This window comes from Lutjanus erythropterus, chromosome 2 (genome assembly GCF_056507025.1).
Source record: "Lutjanus erythropterus isolate fLutEry1 chromosome 2, fLutEry1.hap2, whole genome shotgun sequence".
NCBI lineage: Eukaryota > Metazoa > Chordata > Actinopteri > Lutjaniformes > Lutjanidae > Lutjanus > Lutjanus erythropterus.
In genome coordinates, this window is record NC_139318.1 from 46,793,546 (window position 1) to 46,820,294 (window position 26,749).

Below are 26,749 nucleotides of genomic sequence, written 5' to 3' on the forward strand. Positions count from 1 at the left end.
TTTTTTTTAAATAATTTAATGACCGCCTCACAGCAAGAAGGTCCTGAGTTCGATCCCCCAGCTCCCCGGCCGGGGCAGGGCCTTTCTGTGCGGAGTTTGCATGTTCTCCCTGTGTCTGCGTGGGTTCTCTCCGGGTTCTCTGGCTTCCTCCCACAGTCCAAAGACATGCATACAGGTTAATTGGTGACTCTAAATTGCCCGTAGGTGTGAATGTGAGTGTGAGTGGTTGTCTGTCTATGTGTCGGCCCCGCGATGAACTGGTGACTTGTCCAGGGTGAACCCTGCCTCTCACCCAATGTCAGCTGGGATACGCTCCAGCAGCCCGCGACCCTTATGGAATAAGCGGTTACAGAAAATGAATGAATGAATGAATGAATAATTTAATGACTATTCGTATATTTGAAAATCATGGCCGAACCTTAATAGATAATGAATGATTTTCCATTTCTGGGTGAACTATCCCTTTAATGTCAAAAGGGCTCGTCCTAGTTATTTTTGATTGGAGATCAACTGTTGTGAAGCGTTTGTTTACAACCACGGACCAAAAGATCTGATCTCCTTGACTACAGTTTCGTCGTGCGTCACTGAACGTCACTTAACAAATTCACTCTCACGCAGCAGCGAGAAGTTTGACTGACTTCTAAATCACCAACTTCCCACACCGATCCCATTCACACCTTCATACACGCTAACCATGTGTACAGTGTGTGTGTTACAGTGTGTGCATGTGTGTGAAACTGAGGGAGGATTACCTGAAGAATGAGAAGAAGAAGAAGAGCAGTCTGAACATAAAATCACATCTACAGTTTCAGAAATATGGAGCACACACCTGCTTCCACACACGCTTAAATTATGAATGAGTGAACAGTGATTCATAATGCATTTGTCCTCAGGTGTCCTGTAGGTTCATTTTATATAAAAATACATAAAAATCTTTACTGTGCTGTAGGGGAAGACGCGCCCTGTTGTTTTTACCTTTTCAGTTAAATATGATACAGTTAAAACAATAACTGAGATGTAAAAAGAAGAGAAGAAAAGAAAATTAATGCAGAAAGGAGAGATATAAGTTGAGAGATGAAGAGAAGCAGAGGAGTGAAAATAAGGAATGAGAAAAAAAAGGAGAAAAGACATTTGGAAGAGAGAATGAACAGAACAAATCAAGATAGATGTGAAAACAGGGGTCGACTTCAGGCCTGCGGGGAGAAATCTCTGCCCCCTCTCATTCATTTAAACAACAACAGTCCAGCTGGACGCAAACACTCAGGGTCATCCAGCAAAAAAAAAAAAAAAAAGAAAAAAAGAAAAAGTTGAAGCTGCTCAGCTTTTGCTGGACAGCATCATCTGACAAAGCTCAGCCGTTTACCGTAAAACTGTAGCAATAAGCTAATGAAGTGACCAGACATCTCTGATGGTCTGGGATCAGTCTGCTTACTGTCCCCAGAGTCAAAACTAAACCTGGACAAACAAGCGGCGTTCAGTCTTTATATTTCATGTCTGGAGCAAACTTGCAGAAAACTGCAGGTCTGCCCCGAGATTTATGGGCAGGCTGTGGCAGAAATGGAGTATTATATTCATAAGGAATGAGCCTGTTTACAGAGGGAGCAGGTCCTCCTCCATGGAGTCCGCCATGTTAAACCACCATGTTTCTACAGGAGGCTCCAAAGGAAGTGTGCAGGGCTTTGAAGCCAACTGACAATCATCCTGTTCTGACATATAGAAAGGAGGAAGTGTAAAGCCTGCACTGTCTGGCAAAAAAAAGAAGTCACACGCGTTTCGATAAACTTGTGCAAAATCACAACATTTATTTCTGTCCAGAGTTGCATTAATTTTTCACTCAGATCTTGTGTTGATGATGGAGAGTCGGACCGCTGTGTGAAGTCTTCTCCAGCACATCCCAAAGATTCTCAGTGGGGTTCAGGTCTGGACTCTGTGGTGGACAGTCCATGTGTGAAAATGATGTCTCCTGCTCCCTGAACCTCTTTCACTATTTGAGCCCCACGAATCCTGACATTGTCATCTTGGAATATGTCCGTGTCATCAGGGAAAAACCTGCTCAGTATATTCAGGTAGTGAACTGACCTCATAACGTTGCTGAATCTCGACTTGAGCAACTGAAGCAACCCCAGATCATAACACTGCCTCCACAGGCTTGTACTGTAGGCACAAGGCATGATGGGAGCATCACTTCATCCGCCTCTCTTCTTACCCTCATGCCTGAATCACTCTTGAGCAGGGTAAATCTGGACTCATCAGACCACATGACCTTTTTCTATTGATCCACAGTCCAATTTTTAAGCTCCCCAGCAAACTGAAGCCTTTTTTCTGATTATATTCACTCATAAGTATTTTTTGAGGCTGTTTAGTCCCGGTCCATTGAGTTCTCTTCACATTGTGTGTGTGGAAACGCTCTTACTTTCATTTTTAAAAAAAAAAAAAAAAGATTTGATTTCACCAAACATTTAAGTGATCTCTTTTTTTTTCTGACCACATTTCTTGCTTGAAGATGATGGTTCACCACGATCCTTCCAGGTTTTAATAACATGTTGGACAGATCTTAACACAGTTTTAGTTGTTTCATCTCCTCGGTTGTTTTCTTTGCTTGATGCAGGACAATAATTTGACTCTTCTGAAACAGAGGAACATCTTTTCCTCGACCACAGGATTTGTCTTCTGACTTGGTTGTTTAAGAAATGAGAAGCTGCTCACTGCATCAGTTTGGGTTCAATAACTTGTTACCAGCTGAAGCCTGCAGACGCTGCTGTTCATAGATCCATGCTGCTGATGTGGACAGAAGAGGGACAGACAGAGGAGTTACTCTGAGTTACATCTATTAATCCTGAAGATAAATAAAGACAGCGAGCGGAGGAGACGCAGACTGAGAGATGTTTGGTCTTCAACACCTCCTCCTCTCTCACCTCCTCATTCTCCTCCCACTCACCCCCCCCCCCTTTCACTTTCACACTTGAGTAGCTCACTCCTCTTTTGTCCATCTACATCTCTGTCTCTGTCTGTCTTCCTCACTGTCACACTCTTCACGCAGCATGTGAACATTAGAGGCTGCCTGCACTTCAGCGCTGATCAGCTGTGACAGCTGTTGGCAAGTCACATGACCTGGACTCAAACAAATTTGATGAAATCGGACGTGTTTTGGCAGAATCACAAACAGCCAACTTTAAAGGCAGAAACGGCAGGATTTGTTTCTAAACGCACCAGAAAAACAGGTGATTGTTGTGTCTCGTTCCCAGGATGTAAACTGACATTCTGAGTCGGTAAAATGTGCTGAGCAGCAAAATAATGAGAAATACAGACAGAGAGCTGCAGAGTTTCTACAGATTCTCTCTCAGACTCCACTAACAGGTGAGTATCAGATTACATGTAATGGATTTACATAATCTGGATACAAAGAAAAGGTAACTGTAATCTATTACAATTACAGATAAAAAGACAATCAGATTACAGACACATTTAGTTAAAACTGGGAATATAATTTTAAAATAAAATCACCATGCACTGTGTCCAGTTCTACTGATGCTTCACTGGGTGTCTTTAAATCAATCAATCAATCAGCTACAATCATCCTCTTTTATGTCATTTACATCTCGTGTCGTTTTCATCTTGTTACATCTTTTATGTTGTTTTGATATTTTTGTGTCATCTTCGTTATTTTTTCTCTCGTCATGTCCTGTTCTGTGTTTTATCTCGTTTTTGTGGCGTTACATCTTTTACGTTGTTTTTGTCTTTTTGAAATGTTTCCGTCTTATTTCCTGTTATGCCATTTATCTTGTTTTTGTCATAACTTTTTCATTGTTTTTGATTTGTTGTGTTTTTTTTCGCTTTGTTACATCTTCTTGTTATGTGCCATTATGGCATTTATCTTGTTTCTGTTATAACTTTTACATCACTTTTGATTTGTTGCGGCGTTTTCAGCTTGTTGCATCTTTCATGTCATTTTTGTCTTGTTCAGCCTTGTTACGTTATTTATATTATTTTTGTGTTTTTACATCTTTTATGCTGTTTTTGTCTTTTTGCCTTATTATGTCTTGTACATCGTTTTTGTCTTGTTAGATACTGTCACGTCGATTTTGTCTTGTTAAGCCTTTTTACGTTCCTCTTGCATTAAAACTAAAATAATGAGCCTGTTTTTAAAAACTGAGGAGTAGAAAGTGCAGATATTTATGTTGAAATATCAGGAGTAAAAGTAAAAAGTTGTCAGAAAAATTTGTACTCAAGTAAAGATTCAAATAACTAAGTATTTGTACTACTTACTGAGCATCTCTACATGATGCACACATGCAAACAGGTGCACAAAAACTGGCGTCCCCTCAGACCAGACATTGAACCATAGTCCCTACCCACAATCCTCCCTGCTCACTCGCAGACTGTGAATAAACACCATCTGAGAAGAGCAGGGAGCCAACAGCCCCACAGATCCATCTCTGCTGTTATTAACATCTATCTCTGAACGCTTTCTGCGCTCTGCGCTCCTTCTCTGCCCTCTTCATCCCCCCCCTCTTCCTCACCTCGTCTCCTCAGCTGTTCACCTTCCCAACACGTCCTTCCCACTCTGCATCCGTCAGCATCCGTCAGCTCAGTGAAGCAGTCTGTCAGCCAGCCAGCCAGAAGCTTTCTCACTTTTCATCATGTCTTTGTTTCGCCTCTGTTGTTAATTGTTTTTAAACCTCTGTCCTCTCCTCCTTTGACATGTCTCCTCTTTTTCTCCTCTCATTTACTCCTCGCCACTCTTTCCTGATTTCTCCTCTGTCATCTCTTGTTTTCTTCCAGCCAGTCAGATCGCCAGTTCACACCTCCCTCTCCCTCCTGTTCAGTTATAACAGCTTATAATTTCTGGGTTGTGACCCACTTTTCAGCAGCTGACATGTTCTGTTCTGGTCCAGGACTGACACTCCTTCTGTTCTGCAGCCTTCAGTGTCAACAGACACTCAGACCAACACTCAGGATGTGATGTAACCATGGAGCGAGCAAGTCTTCAATAAACATACATACAAATCTGCACGGAGCAACACAAAATCAGAGGTGGGAAGTACACATACTTTGTTATTTTACTGAAATAGATTTGTCAGGTATCTGTACTTTACTTGACTATTTATTTTCGCTTTTGTGCTTTTACTACCTACATTTTAACAGAAATATTTGTACTTTCTACTCCTTACATTTTACAAACAGGCTCGTTACTTTAGTTTTAATGCATTTGACATCATTGCACGCCACCTTCTCAACATCAAGACCGATTTCACTCTAAATGGATGGGACAATAACTCAGAAAAGATCATTTCTTAGTGCATCCATCACTGCATATCATGAACGACAGATGCAAGGAGATGAAAATGACCCAAAACACAAGATGAATAAAAGGACAAAAATAACATAACAAAACAAAAAGACATAAGAAGATGGAAAACAATGACAACAAAAACAACTTAACATGACTCCAACATACAGTAGCTAAAAGTGAACATGAAATGGTAAAATAAAGCAGATACCTGAAAGTACAAACAACGCACAGAAGAGAAACTAAATTTCAAAGCACAGAGACTCAGTTAGAAACTTCAGAAGTGCTGAGAGCTGAACATAAAGAGACAAAAAAGTACAAAACCTCTCTGCTCTCCTGCACACATGTGCTCAGTATCACAACACTCGCCTGAGGGGGAGAAAGGAGGCTCATCAAGGGTTGGACGCGTTCAGCGTGATGCCACCACATCCCGCTTGGAGGCGTGTGAACAATATATTTTGAGATGTGATCTAAAAGGGTTAAAAAGGCATTTTTCATTTCATTTCAACTTTATAATGTTGCGCAGAAAGATGTACAAGAGCGCGCACACACACACACACACACAGTAACTTGATGTGTTCTTGAAACAGTCTTGTGTGTGCAGGTGTTTGTATGACAGACAGAGAGGCGTGTTTAGGGGTGTGTGTGTGTGTGTGTGTGTGTGTGTGTGTGTGTGTCTAAACCCCTTGGAGGGATACTGGTCGCTATGGCGTCAGCAGTGGGGGGCTCTGCTTCTAAAAAAAGAAAGCGATTACTCTCGGCCAATCACACATCAGAATGAATCCCTCGCTCACCTGCCTCGTCCAATCAGGTGTGAATGTGCGGCTCATTAAGACAGACAGGCTCGTTAATGAGAATGAAGGGCTGCTGGTTGGTCCTGTTTCCTCCTGGCTCACAAAGGTCAGTGTGTGTGTGCGTGTGTGTGTGCGTGTGTGTGTGTGTGTGTGTGTGTGTGTGTGTGTGTGTGTGTAGTACACATACCTGGAAGCAAGATGAAAAACTCTCTGCTCTTCCTATTTTCAAACACTGTGGAGTCTAAAGTTAGCAGACATCAACAGACAGGCAGACTCCAGCTGTGAACTGACCTACTGAACTAAATCTGCTGTTTGCAGGAAATGGAAGAAAAATAAATCTGTGGTTCTGTGGAGGAGAAGCTTCTGAACATGTGAGTGTCTGTTGTGCTTCTGTCAGTAATTATCAGCATGTAGAGAACCTGGAAAAACAACAACACGTTTGGGTTAAAAAGGCAAACTGGAGGCAAAAGTCAGACTAAAGTTCAGCTCACTGTACTGAGAGTTGTCAGATTTAATTTAGTACTACTGAACCATGGTGGAAAGAGTACCATGAGTCTGTACTCAAGTACAAGTACTGTTACATTACTGAAATATTATTCAACTACAAGTATTAGTACTGCTGTTAGAAAAATACCTAAGCAAAAGTCTAAGTCTCAGGACTCAGTTACAATTTTGACAGTAACTAAGTAGATTCCATGGTGTAATAAATACTTTAGTACAAGTAAAAGTACAGACTTCTACAGAATTCTACTGATAACTTATTAGTATTTGTAATTAGTTACTTCCACCCCAGGTACTGAAGTAGTAAAGTGGCAGTGGTGGTGAGTACTGAAAATATGTACTCAAGTACTAGTACTGTTACATTACTAAAATATCGCTCCATTACAAGTAAACGTACAGCTGTTGGAAAAATACTTAAGTACAAAATATTCATCTCAAAAACTTCTCAGAGTATTAGTTAGTTTTTAACTGTTGTTAAAAATGTTCTGCTCAGTGGTTACAGTCACCTCCATTAATTTTAACCGACAGATGAAATTAATTTAAAATAATTTAATTAATCATTAAAGGGATAGTTCACCCAAAAAATGTAAATTTAGTCATTATCTACTCACCCTCATGCTGATTGAAGGTTGTATTTATTTCGTTAATCTGCAAAATGCTGCTGGAGTTTGACAGGAAAACTGCGCTGCAGAATCTCCAGACAGATGAAGTGAATGGTGATCAGTTTTCAAATGTAAAAAAAAACCCCAGCAAAATAAAAACACAAAATGCCTCCATGCTGCTCACCATTCACTTCATCTGTCTGGAGATTCTGCATCACTGTTTTCCTGTCAAACTCCAGCAGCGTTTTGTGGACTGAAAAAACTAAACCTGGTCTTCACTCAGCATGAAAGTTACTCTTTCTGAATTTGATACCTGCAAAGTTGGGACAGGGCAACAATGGAAAGTTGTGGATTTGGGATATTTTGCCTAAAAAAACCCCAAACACCTGTTTGGAAAATTCCACAGGTAAACAAGTGAATTGTAAACAGCTGACAGTATCATGATTTGGTTTTAGAGTCGGTCAGATTTGTTCAAGCTGTTCATGAACGCACCAGAACGTCCCAGGACATTAAATACAGATGTTTTGGTTTGGTGAAATGTCCCGAGCACAGCAAAAATAATGAGGACATACAGGCAGACAACAGGGTTTCTGCAGATAAAACCAAAACCTCACACTTCTAAAGAGCTTTAAATGGGGATCGAAAGGATTTATAAAAATATGCATTTTTGATTTTGGGGTTAAATGTCCCTTTTATGTGTGTTGTTTGTATGATTTGTTTTTAATGAAAACAATTTAAATTAAACTCTGAGCATTTAATGTAGAAACAAACAAACAAGAAGTGGGTTCGGTCTCATTCATTAACTAGAACAATTACAATATCAAGCCGATGTTTCCAAAACTGTAAGAAGTTAATCCCATATTTTATCAAATATTTGTGTCTTTTTAAGTTGCAGCTTCAATCACCTTTTGCACACAAAGGTTAGATAATAAAATCTATTCTATTCTATTCTATTCTATTCTGGAGGACGCTGGTGTACTAAAAAAGGACAGTGTGTCCTCTGGCCTGTCAGTGAATACTTGTACCAGCAGGTGGCAGCACTCTCATGTGGTTCACCTGAAGTGACACACAGGCTGCTGTATCACACTGCACACACAAAGTTCAAGAATGAATTAAATATAGATGAGAGTAAATCAGTTTTGGGAAAACTTTATCGTGTATTTTGGAGTTTAAGCTCATTAGCAGTCAGACAAAGATGGCGGCGACACAACAAACACCTTCAACATCCTGTCTATGAGGACAGACACACACCAGGAAACCTGAAAACAAGCTTTAAAATGTAACACAAAAGATCAAACACTGAAATGTGACCCACTGCCTTGTTTGAGGAGGTTTATGATAGTTTAATTTAATAGACTGATGATGTGAAGTTTGTTGAAATATGCCTTTAACACATTTATTCCTACAAGCTGGGGGTCCTCGTCTACTGTGAGTGACAGGTGGCCAGTTAATAAACAACCATTAATAATTTATTATTTATTAGATAAAATTAACATTAAAAGGCCTGTTACTCATCTGTCTTTGAAATTCTTTTTTTTCCAAATGACTTAAATTAAGTTTGTGCACAGTTTGATTTGTTTCTTGCCATTAACTTTTTATAAACACTCCACTATTTGCTGCATGGGAACTTTTCTTTGATGATTTTTCAATAAGAGATGATCTAGATGCAGTTTTGATGATGCACCTGAACATTTTGTGGGGAAAAAAAACATGAGACAAAATAGTTATTTAAAGCAGTGATTTTTATTATAGAACATTTTGCACATCATAAAAAAACAGAGCAACATGTAATTATAATTTGAAAACATGCACCACAGAAACTCACTGGCCTCTTTATTAGGTACACCTGTTCAACTGCTCATTAATGCAAATATCTAATCAGCCAATCACATGGCAGAAACTCAGTACATTTATGCATGTAGACACGGTGAAGACCACCTGCTGAAGTTCAACCCGAGCATCACATCATGGATGTGCAGCCGACAAATCTGTAGCAACTGTGTGATGATGTCACGTCAATATGGACCAAAATCTCTGAGGAATGTTTCCAGCACCTTTTATAAATCAACACCACAAAGATTTCAGGAAGTTCTGAAGATAAAACGGGGTCCAACCTGGTTCTAGGAAAGTGTACTGAATAAAGTGGCTGGTGAGTGTACACAAAGCTGTAATCACAGAAAGTTTAAAAATAGATCAAATATAGTTTGCATTTTTTAAATGACACTTTGAGTCAATCTTTCCTATTTCAACATTCATCAAAACATTTTTTTTTCCCATCACATTATTTTTGCTTCTGACTGTGTTCAGTACATGTGATTAGTGATATTTAAGATGAATGAAGGAACAAAACTAAACTAACCATTTGTTCTTCTTGATGGCAGAGTGAATGAACCACGTTGGCGAATCAGAGAGTTGAGGTTGTTCTTGATGTTTGAAAAATGACTCCTCAATCCTGTGATTGGTTTGTAATGTGAGAAAAGATGGTTCATATAAGCCTCAAGCAATTTTTGACCTGAACAGGGACCAGGGTAGCCATGAAATATTTCACAGCCTGCCTCAGTGTTTCCCAAAAGACATTTAGATGATTCAGCGCATGAGAGATACATGCAATACCTGGCTGGTGTCACTATGAAATCCGTAGTACTGGTCTTGTAAGTCTTGTATTTCTCCAGCAGAAGATCTAGCTCCTCCAGATACAAACTGATGGCAGCATTGATATCAGGAACGTAGTCTGACGCACGTCTGCCAGACTGAATATCGAGTCGAGCCTCGTGGATCAGCATCTGGAGGTGGAAGGCGGCTCCGTTGACCCAGATTTTGAACCCGCGGGTGCTCATCTGTCCGTCATGCTTCAGGGAGTTTCTGAGGACGGTGAGATGGTTGCTCAGCTGCTGTTCTAGTCTCCGTAAATCCTCCCGTATTCTCTGCTGGTTGTTCATGAATATTCGATGGCGCTTCAGATACTCTGACATCGTGTCCCGGACGGCCGAACCTTTCTCTTCACCAAACACACGTCGGAGCATGCTGTAGGAATCAACGTTTAGCTGAGTGTTGCTCTTGGTGATGATCTCAATGATCATGGAAATCACCAACGCTCCGAGTCCAACAGCATTTGGGATTGAAGTCATCGGAGCCAAACCAGTTCCCAGCTTTTCAACAAAGCCTGGCACGCTGTGGAGCAGTTCATTAGAGGTCTGCAGCAGCACGGTGTTGGAGTTAGTGCCAGAATATTTCAGTATTTCATCGTCTATGCCCACATCTGGTAGGAGGCATGGGTTCTGTAAAGCAGTTTCATAATACGCGACAGCAGACCTCTCATAGTCTTCTTGTGAGTATGTACCACCCATTTTTCCTACTAGATCTCTCCGGCTCAGACAGACAAAATCAAAAAGAAGTTCCACGACCAACAGACTGAACAGACTGTGAACATAAAGTCCAGTTGTCTCCTTCATATAAAACCAGGAGAACAACACCAGGAACCAACCAGGTCTCTGGAAAGTGAGGCGTATTTGTTGACTTTGTGTCCAAGGTCCATAAACTTAGATGGAGTGAACTAACAGTATGATGTTGTGGTGGATCATGGTGGGTATCTTTTAAAGGTTTTTGATACCAGTGATTTGACTTTCACACCAGTTCCTAAATGATACTTTTTCAGATATTAATTACAATACAATCAAAAGACGAAGCTGTTCAAAGACTTGGGAGCAGCTGGAGAAACTGTTTGTATTTCGCCATGAACTGAGACTTTAAACTAAAAAATGTGGCAGATTGCCTGAACCAGACAAATCTACCGAGCTTCTGTTTTCATTTTCTTTGGCAGGTATGTCTGGGCCTCGTTCCATTTAGACACAGTTCCAGCAGTGGTGGATGTTTATTTCATATATGACCAACAGTCCAGATTGGAAAAAGTCACGTCACGTTTTGCTGCTCTGATTGGCAGAGGTGGGAGTAAGTCACACCTGTACAAGTCACTAGCAAGTCCCAAGTCTTAACCTTCAAGTTTCAGGCAAGTCCCAAGTCACTGTGATGAGAATCAAGCAAGACAAATCATTGCTCAGGTCAAGCAAGTCATACAAAATCCAAATTTTCAGAATTGTCTGACCCTGACTCTGGCAGGAGAAGAGCCATGAGTTTATGTTTTTTTTAAACTTTTGGGATTAAAAAGTGGATTTATCTTCACTCCCACTTCTCCACCTGTCGAGTGGTGAGTCATTATAGGAAGCCTCCAGGAAGAAGTGGTATAAACTGATGCATTAGAGTCACGCCATACAAGCAGTGGTCTGAGTACAAATGACCAGAAATAAAACTTAAAGTTGAACAAACTGTGTGAACATAAAGTCCAGTTGTCTCCCTCAAATAAAACCAGGAGGACAACACCAGAAACCAACCAGGCCTCTGGAAAGTGAGGTGTATTTGTTGACTTTGTGTCCAAGGTCCATAAACTTAGACGTAAGTTGTTGTTCTGACTTGATGGGGCAGGTTTATCTTCACAGTCGGGAAATTGACATTACAAAAGACAGCGAGATTGATGTTAGAAACTTCTATTGAACAAGATGTAGCAGTTTCACACAAAATGAAACTTTACTGCAACAAACCTGCCACAAGTCTTTCCTGACTTGTAAACTGATGTTTTAAATTGACAAATATCATATGTGTTATTCTTGTCACAATTCAAACAGAATCAAAAAGTAATTTGTCTCTTGCCACTGACTTTCACACATATTTCTTCCAAAGTAAGATCCTGTGGAGGTTCACCAGGACTGCCATGAAATTTGGGGTGGGGGGGGGGGTGTAGATGCAATTTTAAAAAATTTCAATGAGGTAAATGAATATTTTGTGAAAAAAAAAACAGACAAAATACGTATTCAAAGCAGTGTATTTTATTTTAGTCGTTGTAAAACATGTCTGGAGCATCTTTTGCATGTGGAAAAGAGAGCAACATGTTATGATCATTTGATAACAAGCAGGATATACATCAAAACAAAGTCATAATCAGAAAGTTCTTAAGTAGATCAAATATACATGTAGATCAGGAGATGAGAGTAAATGACACTTTGAGTCAGTCTCATTCAAACATTGAATTAATGAGAAATACATTCATTCAATCAATCAGGTCAGTTCACAAATCAGTAATAAACAGATAAAGGTGGTTTTTCTGCAATGTTTTCCCTTGACATTATTTTTGCGTCTGACTGTGTTCAGTACGTGTGATTAGTGATATTTAAGAACAAATCTAAACTAATCATTTGTTCTTCTTGATGGCAGAGTGAATGAACCATGTTGGTGAATCAGAGCGGTGAGGTTGTTCTTCATGTTTGAAAAATGACTCTTCAAACCTGAGATTGGTTCATAATGTGAGAAAAGATGATTCATATAAGCCTCAAGCAATTCTGGATCCCCACAAGGACCAGGGTGGTCATGAAGTATTTGACAATGTGCCTCAGTATTACTGAAATGACATTCGGGTCTAACGCCACATACATCCATGTGGCAAATCAGGATTGGCACCACACTGAAATACATAGTACTGGTCTTGTAAGTCTTGTATTTCTCCAGCAGAAGATCCAGCTCCTCCAGATACAAACTGATGGCAGCATTGATATCAGGAACGTAGTCTGACGCACTTCTACCAGACTGAATATCGAGTCGAGCCTCGTGGATCAGCATCTGGAGGTGGAAGGCGGCTCCGTTGACCCAGATTTTGAACCCGCGGGTGCTCATCTGTCCGTCATGCTGCAGGGAGTTTCTGAGGACGGTGAGATGGTTGCTCAGCTGCTGTTCTAGTCTCCATAAATCCACCCGTTGTCTCTGCTGGTTGTTCATGAATATTCGATGGCGCTTCAGATACTCTGACATCGTGTCCCGGACGGCTGAACCTTTCTCTTCACCAAACACACGTCGGAGCATGCTGTAGGAATCAACGTTTGGCCGAGTGTTGCTCTTGATGACGATCTCAATGATCATGGAAATCACCAACGCTCCGAGTCCAACAGCATTTGGGATTGAAGTCATCGGAGCCAAACCAGTTCCCAGCTTTTCAGCAAAGCCTGGCACGCTGTGGAGCAGTGCATTAGAGGTCTGCAGCAGCACGGTGTTGGAGTTAGTGCCAGAATATTTCAGTATTTCATCGTCTATGCCCACATCTGGTAGGAGGCATGGGATCTGTAAAGCAGTTTCATAAAATGCGACAGCAGACCTCTCATAGTCTTCTTGTGAGTATGTACTGCCCATTTTTTTTCCCACTAGATCTCTCAGGCTCAGACAACCAACAGACTGAACAGACTGTGAACATCAAGTCCAGTTATCTCCTTCATATAAAACCAGGAGAACAACACCAGAAACCAACCAGGCCTCTGGAAAGTGAGGCGTATTTGTTGACTTTGTGTCCAAGGTCCATAAACTTAGATGGACTGAACTAACAGTATGATGTTGTAGGTGGTTACAACTTAATACTACTGTACATTACAAATTACGTGAACAGCAAATGATATGCAATACATGAATTTATAGAAAATTATCAACCAAACACTTACTCTTGTCCACTGTATTTCTACATACACGACATCAACAGACAACAACTTGGCAACTCATGTACAAAATCTTCTCCGACTTTCCAAGTTGATGGGACAGGTTTATTTTCACAGTCGGGAAATCATTTTCTCATCATTCACACCCCACAAGAATGCACTGTTACTCATTCTTTCTCTTCCCAGCTGATAAAAGGACCAGGAGTCACTGATAAACAGTGGGTGTAACGCGTTACTGTAATAATATTACTTTTTTCAGTAACTAGTAGTGTAACGCAATACTCGTCTGAAAATGGTAATATTATTACAGTTTTCTCGAGCTAGTTACTTGCGTTACATTTGCCAGTAGCACCTTCATCACACACAACGCACACAACACAGAGAACAGAAGGGAAAGGGAGGGGGGCGTGAATGGAACAGTGATTGGTCTGGGTTTGGCAAGAGGTATCATTTACCATCACCGGTTGATCGACACCCGGCAGCCGGCAGCAGAGCGGCACCCGCAAAGACAGATGAGAAAAAATGGAAGCGTCAACAACGCAAGCTCTTTTTCAGAGGAAGGTTCCCAGCAGCAGAAAGCTAGTTTCGACGGGTGGAGATTCAGTCATTATTTTGAATGTGTTCAACGGGAGGAAAATAACTTGATGGTGACGTGCTCACTCTGCCCGGGGAGAAAGCTGCTCTCCTCCGCTTGTAACTCTAACTCCAACTGGAAGAAGCACCTGGAGCGACAGCACAGACACATCAAGCTCGTTGCGAAGCGACAGAGTGACATGAACGAGCAGCCCCGCAAGCAGCAAAAACTTTCATTTGAACATAAAGTACTACCGACATCAAAATCCGAGATAAATAAGCTTGTTGCCTCGTACGTAGTAGAAGAAATGTTACGTCTTTCTACCGTCGAATCGCTGTCTTTTCGAAAGATAACTCCTTTGTCTGTTCTCCCTCCATCTGATGCATCTCAGGCAATTATAGAGTAATTAAGAAAAAAAATGTAACTAGTAATATAACTAGTAATATAACTAATTACTTTCTCCAGGGAGTAATAAAGTAAAGTAAGGCATTACTATTTTTGAGAGTAATATGTAATATGTAATATATTACTTTTTTGAGTAACTAACCCCAACACTGCTGATAAAACACTTCAGGTGAGATAATATTACAAAAGACAGCGAGATTGATGTTAGAATTATTTTGTGCGAGATGTAGTTCACTGAGTAGTTTCACACAAAACTAAAACTTTACTACAACAAACGGAGTCTTTCCTGACTTGTAAACTGATGTTTTAAATTGACAAATTTCGTATGTGTTATTCATGTCACAATTCAAACAGAATCAAAAAGTAATTTGTCTCTTGCCACTGACTTTCATGACACTTTGAGTCAGTCTCATTCAAACATTGAATTAATGAGAAATACACTCAATCAATCAGTTCACAAATCAGTAATAAACAGATAAAGATGGTTTTTGTGCAATGTTTTCCCTTGACATTATTTTTGCATCTGACTGTGTTCAGTACGTGTGATTAGTGATATTTAAGAACAAATCTAAACTAATCATTTGTTCTTCTTGATGGCAGAGTGAATGAACCATGTTGGTGAATCAGAGCGGTGAGGTTGTTCTTCATGTTTGAAAAATGACTCTTCAAACCTGAGATTGGTTCATAATGTGAGAAAAGATGATTCATATAAGCCTCAAGCAATTCTGGATCCCCACAAGGACCAGGGTGGTCATGAAGTATTTCACAACCTGCCACAGTATCTCTGGAAAAACATACAGATGAAAAGGCACATCCTCGATGGTAGCACCCGGGATTCTTCAAACTGAAACCCATAGTACTGGTCTTGTAAGTCTTGTATTTCTCCAGCAGAAGATCCAGTTCCTCCAGATACAAACTGATGGCAGCATTGATATCACGAACGTAGTCTGACGCACTTCTACCAGACTGAATATTCAGTTGAGCCTCGTGGATCAGCATCTGGAGGTGGAAGGCGGCTCCGTTGACCCAGATTTTGAACCCGCGGGTGCTCATCTGTCCGTCATGCTTCAGGGAGTTTCTGAGGACGGTGAGATGGTTGCTCAGCTGCTGTTCTAGTCTCCGTAAATCCTCCCGTATTCTCTGCTGGTTGTTCATGAATATTCGATGGCGCTTCAGATACTCTGACATCGTGTCCCGGACGGCCGAACCTTTCTCTTCACCAAACACACGTCGGAGCATGCTGTAGGAATCAACGTTTGGCTGAGTGTTGCTCTTGGTGATGATCTCAATGATCATGGAAATCACCAACGCTCCGAGTCCAACAGCATTTGGGATTGAAGTCATCGGAGCCAAACCAGTTCCCAGCTTTTCAACAAAGCCTGGCACGCTGTGGAGCAGTTCATTAGAGGTCTGCAGCAGCACGGTGTTGGAGTTAGTGCCAGAATATTTCAGTATTTCATCGTCTATGCCCACATCTGGTAGGAGGCATGGGTTCTGTAAAGCAGTTTCATAAAATGCGACAGCAGACCTCTCATAGTCTTCTTGTTAAATTCCAGAGCCCATTTCTTCCACTAGATCTCTCAGGCTCAGACAGACACAAGTCATACAAAGTGCTGATGATTTACCTCAGTCTCCACATTTTAACCAGTTAAAGGACAGTAGAGCTGTAATGATTAATCAGTGATTCAATTATTAATCAATTATTCAATTAATTGCCAACTATTTTAATAATTAATTGGTTTGAGCAATTTTTTAAGAAAAAAAAATCCAAATTTTCTGAATTGTCTGACCCTGACTCTGGCAGGTGAAGAGCCAAGAGTTTATGTTTCAAACTTTTGGGATTAAAAAGTGGATTTATCTTCACTCCCACTTCTCCACCTGTCGAGCAGTGAGTCATTATAGGAAGCCTCCAGGAAGAAGTGGTATAAACTGATGCATTAGAGTCACGCCATACAAGTAGTGGTCTGAGTACAAATGACCAGAAATAAAACTTAAAGTTGGACAAACTGTGTGAACATAAAGTCCAGTTGGCTCCTTCATATAAAACCAGGAGGACAACACCAGGAACCAACCAGACCTCTGGAAAGTGAGGTGTATTTGTTGACTTTGTGTCCAAGGTCCACAAACTTAGACGTAAGTTGTTGTTCCAAGCTTTTCAACAAAGCCTGGCACGCTGTGGAGCAGTTCATTAGAGGTCTGCAGCAGCACGGTGTTGGAGTTAGTGCCAGAATATTTCAGTATTTCAGCATCTATGCCCACATCTGGTAGGAGGCATGGGTTCTGTAAAGCAGTTTCATAAAATGTGACAGCAGACCTCTCATAGTCTTCTTGTGAGTATGTACCACCCATTTTTTCCACTAGATCTCTCAGGCTCAGACAGACACAGAGAACAGTTCAAGTTCTTTATAGAATTAAATGATTGGCAGCATTACAGGTGAATCCTCAGTCTAATGAACTGACTTTGAGATGAGGAATGCAGAATGTAGAATGGTTTCTGTAAGACACAATAAAATACAAATAATATTCACTACATTAAATACCGAATGCACTGTGCTTCACTGCTCTAGCAATAACATACAAGTGCTATGTAAACAAAAATAGCTGACAGAATAGCTTAGTTGGTATTACACATATATACCCAATGTAAATGAGAAGGATAATACAGCTAGGTGTCTAGCAGTAACTCAGTTGGTGAGTGAGCAAAATTACCACACATTAGCCTCAACAACAGCAGCCTCAGTAACTTAACAGAACATAATGTGGGCTTCATACAACGTTTCTCTCATAAACAACCAGCAGATACATTTTCTAGACAATTAGTAACTTACTTTCTTCACGAATGTGTTCTATGTGGGATGAGATACAGCCTCAGTGCAGCATGGACCCGTTAACTCCACACACACCCAGGATAAACATTACCAGGACCCTGCAGCACACCTGAGCTGTCCAAAAAAGGTGCCTGACTAAAAAGTTGTACAACAAAAAAGTACTACATATACTAATTACAGGACAATCAAAAGACAAAGTTGGCTAATTGCCAACTATTTGGTTTGAGAAAAAAAATCAAAATTCTCTGAATTCTCTGAACCTGACTCTGGCAGGAGAAGAGCCAAGAGTTTGTTGCAAACTTTTTGGGATTAAAAAGTGGATTTATCTTCACTCCCACTTCTCCACCTGTCTGCAGCAGCGACCCACGGAGGAGTCGACCTCGTTCGACACGGTGAGAGAATCAGCGTCTCTGTCCATGTTGACTGCTGACTGGAGGAGTGATGTATTTTTCATCAGGGGTGCTTTCTTCACACAACACCTGGTAAAAGCCCCGCGACACACATTAAGGTCACACATATACATAAATGATGTGAATTTTGCATCTATTTGGATCAACTTTGTTTGTAATTAATCGCACAGAAAATTTGTTTCCCTCCCTATTTGAACACTACATAAGGTTGGTTGCTAAATAAGTTTTAGTCAAAATAAATCTTAACTTCAGAATTGTGATAATGTGACTATTAAAAATAGCTAATAAATGGGGAGGAATAAAACAATATTTCATCTTGAAAAGAAAATTTAAATAGTACAAATTGTGCTTAAGTGCACTTATTGATTTGGTTTATTTCCACTTTTTTTTTTTTCCAGTGTCATTTCTTTTTCTTCAACACACTGACCCTCAAGATACAGAAAATCTTTTTCTCTTTGTTTTAAATTCCAGTCTCTTTCCACTAGAGGGCAGCATGTCGTCACTTTACAAACTAACTGGCAACTAACTCAAGTTTAGTTGTCAAAGGTCCAATGCAAATATTAAACATAAACACACATTTTTTTTTCTCCTTTCAATGCAGACACTTTTTTCTTTTACTTTGATATTGAAGGAAAATAATAATGGTTATATTTATTTATGATAATTTGTATAAATGAGATTTTCTACTGAAGTTTTCCCAACTTTACAGTTTGAAACCTGTTTCAAAAAGAGTTTCTCAATAAAACTCCAACAGAAACAGAGGTAACCCCATGTAGAAGATGAAAATATAATTAATATAAAGGCATGTTATTCAGTCATTATATCTGCACGCTGCGTCCATGAGGTTTACACCATCTGAATGTGGACGGAGCCAAAACAACAGTGAGTCACTGATTGTAAAACACAGACTGATGAAAACAACCACAGGAGGAAAACAAACTGAAGAAGAAACACAAGACAATAACAGACAGAAAAAGAGCAACAGAATAGAGACTTCATGGGTCGCTGTTACTCAAAGCTGTGGAGAATTAAATATTGTGACATTTGTTTATTATGAGTCATTTGTCTCCTGTGCATAAATCCACAGTTGCCACAAACTCGATGTTTGTGTGCGTATCTTCTCTCATGCGTGCAGGTGGTCAACATACCTGTGAGTGACACATGCTTCAGTCATGTTGTGGTTTCAGACTCCAGAACGGAGCAGGAGACCAATGAAATGTTACCAGAGACAGATTTATGCTGAAAAAATCTCTCCTTGTCTCTGACTTTGTGGTTTGTCCGTTTCTTCATCTCTACCATTGACACATATTAGAAATGGACGACATGACAGCTACCCAGATATGAAGCTAAAGCATCTCAATCGCCCCCTGGTGGCCGGCTGCAGTAGAGGTCATAAACCCACTCCATGTTCTATGGGACTTTGCCAAATGAAAAAAAAATCAAAGCACACAGTAAATAAATGTTTCTCGCAGATGTTTTCTGTCATTTTAGGTGGCTTTTATCACGCTGATGTTTGTTCAAGTGTTCATTATTCTCATCAGTTTGGTTTTAATTAGTTATTCGATGTGATTAAAAAGGGTCTGTTGATTACATTTTTCTTCATTGTGCACGTTGTAAAAGTGAATTATGTTTTATAATACGACAAGGTTGTGATTAAAATCTGGATATGTTTAGAGACAAAAAACACTTGGTTAATGAAAGATCATGAATTGTGGAAAAATAATCACTCATGAGATTTCGTGGTTCCCTTCTAGACACGACTATTTCTGATGCAAAATTAACCAAGAAAGAGGGCAAATTTTTAGGTAGAGTTTCACTAAAGGGCTTTTTACACTATATTCTTCGCCCTGGGCTAAGAGTTAACTCTGGGATAGGACTTATATGATTCACACTGCTCTTCCTCCAGCTCTGGGTTAAACCCTCTGTAATCTCACACAGGTGATTTGCCTTAACCTGGCTGATGAACTTTTTCTTTTAATCTTTTGGCCCTGGCTGCTTTTAACCCTGGGATTAGTCGATTTTCAGGGGGTAACCCCACAAACTCAGGGCTATCTCACTTTACAATGTTCCAGGATTACCGCAGTGTGAAAGCTCTTTTATCTTAGGCTAACAGCCCCAATAGCCTGTTGCTAATTGCTCTCTTCATCTTAAGAGACAATCAATAGTTGTGCAAGTAACTCTCTAAAGCTGTACTTACACAAAGCGGTGATTTGAGCTAAAGGCTAACGTTTAGCAGAATCACCAAGTTCACCATCTTAGTTTAGCGTGTTAGCATTCTGATGTTTGCTAATTGTCATTAGTTTGCAGGTATTTGGTTTAATATTTTCAGATTGAGTGTTTTGGCTGCAAATGACCCTGTTTGTTGTGTTGATCATGTCCACAATTCAGAAAAAAAAAAACAAATTAAAATTCTCAGTGGTCACCAATAATTTCAATATGAACCAGAGAAAAACAATCAGGAGAAACACTGAACATGACGTGTACGTTATGGATGATTGGAATCTTTTTATTGATTTTCTCTATCAGTGCGTCTGTGTCACTGTTTCTTCCACCACATGACTGATACTGATGTTTGTCATGAACCTGTTGTGTCATTAAAGCCTCAAACAGACACTGCTTGGCTTTGATCCCGTGCAATAAGTTCCAATACATTCCGCTGCAACAAAGGGTGAACCGCAGTCTGCCAAGTCGAACGCGCCCAGTGGAACTTACCCTGTAACACTGAGCTCTGTTGTATTTCAAAAACCAAAGCACAACTTTAGTTTTCAGGCCTTTGGAATGAATCAGTTTTGCGAGGTTAAGTTATTTTGAGCCCCTCTGCACATCTGCAAGGGTGTTCACACAGTTTTTCTTGACTGCCCCTCCATATTACAACATTAATCCAATGTCAGCTGACCCTGTTGGAGTGCAGAAGCTATAAACATTAGCCATGCAACATGCTAACAGGTGAAAACCTACAAAATAACTTAAAAAACAACTTAAAACATGGCAAAAGCTTCAGCTTGAACAGAAGGCAACACACAGACACCACTTGATCTCTTAGTCATCAGCTTACTTGTGTCAATCCATCCTTGTTAGCTACGTTCGTTACCAGCACTCGATAAAGCAGTCCCAATAACATTTCACATTTCCAGTAAAAGTAAAGTTAATGGACTGGGTCTTTACATCCTCAGATGGTGGGAGTAGATGAAAACATTTCTGTTGGTTCTCACAGAGAACTTTGTGTGCTTGGTTCACAGCTCCAGGCTTCATGCAACCCCAGCCTCCTTTTGCAATAAAATCTAATAATGGTAAAACAAATTTCTAATATCATGCTTGACGGTTGTCGGTTGACTTTGTCCTTTCATAGTGAGGTAATGAAGCAAAAAAAATACTTTTTTTTTTTCAAAAACTTCTGCTCATTCAACTCATTATTGTTAATATGATACATTTAATGATATTCTATTAAATATTAGCGGAAATTATTTCAAAAGCAGGGCTGAACAATTTAGAAAAAATATTATAAAATAAAATATTGCGATTATTTTGACTCATGTTGCAGCTACAAGGCCGTGCAGGATTCATGGGGATTGGTCAGACTTGTGTGAACTGTTGCGATTGCAACATGTCAACTTCCTGGAGGGACTGTTTAAAGGGTTAACAGACAGACACTCACCTGCATCTCAGCAGGATTTACAAGACAGGAACACAACAACACCTGCATCTCAGCAACACAAGGTTTTTACAGAGCCGCTTCACTCAGTCGATGCCAACAGCTCATTAACAAAAGAATGGGAAAAATATTAACACAAACGAAAGCTAAACAACCGACTGCAGCTCTGGTGTCACACACAGCAAACACAGGAAGAGTTTCTGAGCTTAGATGAATCATAAAACAGTCTCACCTCTGCTTTGGCTGAAGAATCATCAGTTCAGTCCAGTTATCAGTCAGTTCGCTCCGAACTGCTGTGAGAAAAAGTTTCCTTTGAGTCGTCTTAGTCCTCAGTTCATTTTTAATCCAGGACAGGTGCTGTGCCGAAAACTGTAAACTGTAAGACCCATTTTATATCCTGTACGTCTACAGGTGCATAACTTTACGTCCATGGTAACAGCAAACATATTAAAATGTTTTTAATTTTGCAGCATTAACCTTCAAGGGCTTCTCTGCACCACCTATTTGCTTTTTGGTCCTTTATCCACTTCATTTGTATTTTTGACTCAAACTTTCTGTGTTGATTTCATTCGATTATTTCCTGCTTGACCTTTGACATGGACTGTTCCATCATCCAGTGGACCACAGTGGTTTGGTGCAGGAAAAGAAAAGAGCAGCTCCTCTAACTTCCAACGTCTGTGGGCTGAGAGACTCAGAGCGTCAGCGGGGTCAAAGGCAGAGCAGAGGGAGGGAGGCAATAGAATAATATAGAGGCTCTGATTTGGGTGAAGTGATCACACCTGAGGGGGGCGTGGCCTTCCCAGGCAGGAGCGCTTGTGATGTCCTCCTTGCCTCAGGTGAGATCAGGTGACCTCTGCAGGCTGAGCAGTTAAAGTTTAAAGTGATCTAATTACAGATCAAAATATTCAGCAGATTTATAGATATAAGTTCAAACACAGGTACAAAAGCTGGCAAAATATAAAATAAATAAAAGGCAAATTTCTGTCGCCTATTCTTGAGAACTGGGACCAATTATGGAAAATGATTAATACCAACACTCTAATTCTTTTGGTGAAATGTAATTCATGAAATGTTTTGGTCTGATTTATTTATTTATTTTTTACTTCTAAACTTGCTCTGTGCCAGAAAACATCTTTAAAAATGTGTTATGAGTCTTCAGAAATTAGATCTAACAATGTTAACATATGTGCAGAAATTAGCAATCATATTCGTCTTTGTTTTAAAATATATTTACTAATGAAAATGAAAATTTCCGTCAACTCCGGTTTTTGTGAATTCTTTTTTTTTTTGGGTGAGTGAAACAGGGGTCCTTACGGTACAGCTGATCCTTTTTTATGCCTGATTAAATCATGTTTCTGTAAAAATCTGAAATCTGGGACACAACTTTAAAGGGTCAACATTTTAATAAAAGAAATTAATTTTAAAACAAAGCTGATTATAATTCCTTACACCTATGTTATTAGTGGTTATTGTTAATTTTAGATTTTGAATCTTTTAACACATTTTTAACTTGTCTGGGATGAAATTTCATATATTTAAAATATATAAATACCAAAACATCTGTAATAATAGTGTCAGTATTAATCTTTGTTTTAAGTTTGTTTGATAGGACATGATTTGTTCTGATTGTAAAGAGTGGATGTTGTTTGACTGAAACTCTTCAGCTGCAGGTGACACGTCGATGTTAAACCCTCAGTATGAAGGAATTCCCTCTGAGTAAAGACTGTTGGCACGAACGCACAGAAACACTGAAAACAGGAGGAGACAGACTGTCAAAGATCAAGAGCAGGTTTGAAAATCAGGAGAAATGTGATTTTTGGCAGCTGCTGTGTTGATACACATTAAACCTTTAATCAGAAGAAGAAACATCTCCGGCTGTAATTCGTGTCTCAGCTCGTCAAACATCCTGCGGTGAAGCAACTTCACCACATTAAATCCAAAATATTGTTGTTCATTTACTTGGTATTTAAACTGATCTCATCATTAAGCTGCAGAAAGTTTCTGAACGCATCCGCAGGTTATTTTCATGTTTCACAGTTATTATAGCTGTGTAGTTTTCATTAGTTTGAATTTTTTATACGTTTTTTAATGTTTGTTTTCAACTTAGTTTCCAGAGAGAGTTTGTTTAGGCTATTGTTTAAAATGTTTAGTTTTAGGTTTTTTTTTTTTAAATAGTTTCTCTGTTAGTTGTAGTGTTTTTCTAAAAATATAATATGAAGGGTTTATTTGTTTGTCAGGGGTGAGATTTTAAAAGTACAGAATAGGTTTAACAACACAAACACAAGACTTTATCAAAGCAATTGACATCCTAGTTTCAAACAACCGTCACAGGCTGCAACTAACTCTTTCTAACTGTTTCCCAAACCCAAAGACGACGTCCTCAAATGTCTTGTTTTGTCCATCACCCAAAAATTTCATTATAGAGGAGTAAAGAAACCAGAAAATATTCACATTTAAGACGCTGAAATCAAAGAATTTTGATATTTTTCTTTACAAAATGACTCAAAACAATGAATTAATTATCAAAAATTATTGGTGAGTAATTTAATAGTCCTTTGAGTGTCTACTCTTGTTTGTGCATTTTCATCCACGTCCCCCCTACAGTCGCACTGCGCCCCCCCAGGAGGGCGCGACCCCCAGTTTGGGAACCACTGACATCACCATCACCAGCAGCTCTGGTGTCGTGGTTGTTTGTTCTTGAGTTAAAGTATTTGATTGAATAGAAACGTTGGAGTTAATGGTGTGAAACAATGGTGTGAGTTATTGATCCACTTGAGTTGACACACAAAGAATGAAAAACTCCTCTGTGTGTGTGTGTGTGTGTGTGTTAGTGTTTGTTTGTAGGGCAGACAGAGAAACACAAGCTTCTCCGGTCGTGTTTCCGTCTGACTGACTGCTGCTGGCTTTAGTGACACACAGTCAAACCAGATTACACACAACCAGGATCCATTACTAATTACTAATGTCTGACTTTTCTAAAATAGTAATCAGATTTTACTCATTACTCAACCAGGAGAGTAAACACATCACTTCAAACTAAACTTTTAAAATTACTGAAAACTAACATGGTGGTGCACATTACAGAACTCAGTCCAACGTAAACAAAATGAGAAAACTAGGATGAGACGCAGACGACACTGAGGAGTGTCCACAGGTGCAACAGCTGATCATTTCAGGTGAAACACAGCAAACTTCACAGCAGACATGGTGCATCACAGTGCATTTACTCACATGCATAAAGTGAAGGGACCTCACCATGTGTGAACCTGAAAAAGGGGGCAAACCAGAATTGACCAGTCTGCATAGAAATATGTTTCAGAGTTGTGATCCGACTCACCACCTCTGGTACGGGGCTTGAGGGAGTCCAACACATGTTCAGACAACACAAACAAACTGAGACACCTAACATGGCAAAGGACAGACAGCAGGAGGCAACGGAAACAACAAGGGCCACCAGGTGCCTTATATAAACCTTATATAACCTGGCTCTGATTGGAGGATTGGTTGGGGGAGGAGTCAGGACGAGGCCGTTCCTCATTAAAGCCTCCTTGTCTCTGGACAAAAAAACCCACAAACACCCACTAACATCTGTCTTTTTTCTCAAATGGGTCAGGGTACAATCAGGATTCACTCCCAGGTCAAAGGACTCTGCAGTAGACGCAGATGTTTACTCACCCAGGTGGACACGTTTTTTTTTGGTGGAGGCCTTTTTCTTCCTTTTTCTTCCACGTGTGCTGCTCGACTCGTTGTTTTTACTCTGCGCCTCAGCACAGCACAGCGGACGTTTCAGCCACTTGAAGATGTGTAGTTACTGATGAAGTGCAGCTGATCGATGTGTAAACATTTTACTTATAAATTCTTTGCAATAAAAGTCCCCCGAAGTTTGGAGGTCGCTCAGCTGGATCAGGATGTAGAGGAGGGCGAGCGGCCTAAAATGCTTGGGAGCCACAGTCGCAGTGTGTAAACAGGAACAGATAATCAAGGTAATGAACTGGACTAGAATCATCTGAACTAAAGCTGAATTCAGTTCAGTGAAACACAAAGTTCAGATTCTCTGCAGACTAAGTGTCATGGGAACTTTGAAGATGTTGAAAAAGGTCAGTACAGACAGTAAATCTCCTCCACGGTGTAACCTGACACGAGTCAAGAAAACCTCTCAAACCCTGATCTCAGCCTGTTCAGCAGGACTTAAGGAGCTGTCATCTTCAGCCTAAAACATTCTTTAGTCATGAGACTGACATGGGAACGTTACTAACCAGGTGTTTTTGTGGACCTAAAAGCAGCTCACATCCATCCTGCCATCACATTTTCTGTTTTATTTTGTTGTTTTCTTCCGTCTTACAAGAATGCAAACTTTGTGTCAGCAGAAGAAGCAGTCAGCCGAGACAGATACTGACACTGGTATAAATTCAAATTCTTTTTTTCTTTTTGTTGAAGCAGTGATGCAGTTCCTGAAAATCAATCAAACTTTATCGAGTGTCCTACTTGGATGCAGCAGCAGCAGCATTTCCTGCAGTGGCGCTCTGAGGATCTTGATGTTATCTTCAGGATGCAGCGTTCTTCCTGCGTCTCAGAGCTATTTTCTGCTGAGTGTGTGTGTGTGTGTGTGTGTGTGTGTGTGTGTGTGTGTGTGTATACGATATGAGACCTTGTTTGTGTTTGTGCTTGCTTCTTGGGAGTTGGCTCATGCATGTGCAGCTCTGTGTGTTTGTGTATCAATGAGTGTCCTTGACGGTTAAATTTTGTTCGTCCCTTGAGTCCTTGAATATTCATGTTTTGTAGATACTCTTTTTGTGTGTGTGTGTGTGTGTGTGTGTGTGTGTGTGTGTGTGTGTACAGCAGGAAGCCTGGTGTATTGTCCTCTCAGCACTCTGGGACTTTCTAATCTGGATTTAGCTCCAGATGCTCACAGTCAGCTGATCACAACACAACAATGTTCAGCAACTTAACTGGTGCAACAAAACGTTTTAATTCTTTTAATTGCTGTGCAGCAGAGATTCACGTAAATAATATCTACAGACTGATGCACAGAGATACACAACCACAACGTTTGTACTATATCATCATAAGCAAAATGACCCTGGGAATTCGCTGCCTAAAAACTGGGTCGTATTAATCGTGTTCACGAGAGGAGTCGATACGGACGTCCCCCTCCGAGATGTTACG

The 26,749-nt window shown here is 40.1% G+C and overlaps 3 protein-coding genes across 3 annotated transcripts; all 3 read right to left on the reverse strand.

Moving 5' to 3' along the window:
• Window positions 1-8,911: 8,911 nt before the first annotated feature.
• LOC146332338 (uncharacterized) lies at window positions 8,912-10,622 on the reverse strand. The gene has a single exon (XM_084742009.1). It carries the CDS (start codon window positions 10,532-10,534, stop codon window positions 9,542-9,544), a length of 993 nt encoding a protein of 330 aa, XP_084598135.1. The 5' UTR covers window positions 10,535-10,622; the 3' UTR covers window positions 8,912-9,541.
• Window positions 10,623-12,255: 1,633 nt separating this feature from the next.
• LOC146332339 (uncharacterized) lies at window positions 12,256-13,450 on the reverse strand. Its single transcript, XM_084742021.1, has one exon. The coding sequence runs from the start codon at window positions 13,416-13,418 to the stop codon at window positions 12,426-12,428; it is 993 nt and encodes a 330-aa protein (XP_084598147.1). The 5' UTR covers window positions 13,419-13,450; the 3' UTR covers window positions 12,256-12,425.
• An 886-nt stretch (window positions 13,451-14,336) lies between these two features.
• LOC146332340 (uncharacterized) lies at window positions 14,337-16,208 on the reverse strand. Its single transcript, XM_084743648.1, has 2 exons — window positions 15,415-16,208; window positions 14,337-14,436 (listed from the first exon to the last, which is right to left on the reverse strand). The coding sequence occupies exons 1-2, from the start codon at window positions 16,035-16,037 to the stop codon at window positions 14,337-14,339; spliced, it is 723 nt and encodes a 240-aa protein (XP_084599774.1). The 5' UTR covers window positions 16,038-16,208.
• Window positions 16,209-26,749: the final 10,541 nt, after the last annotated feature.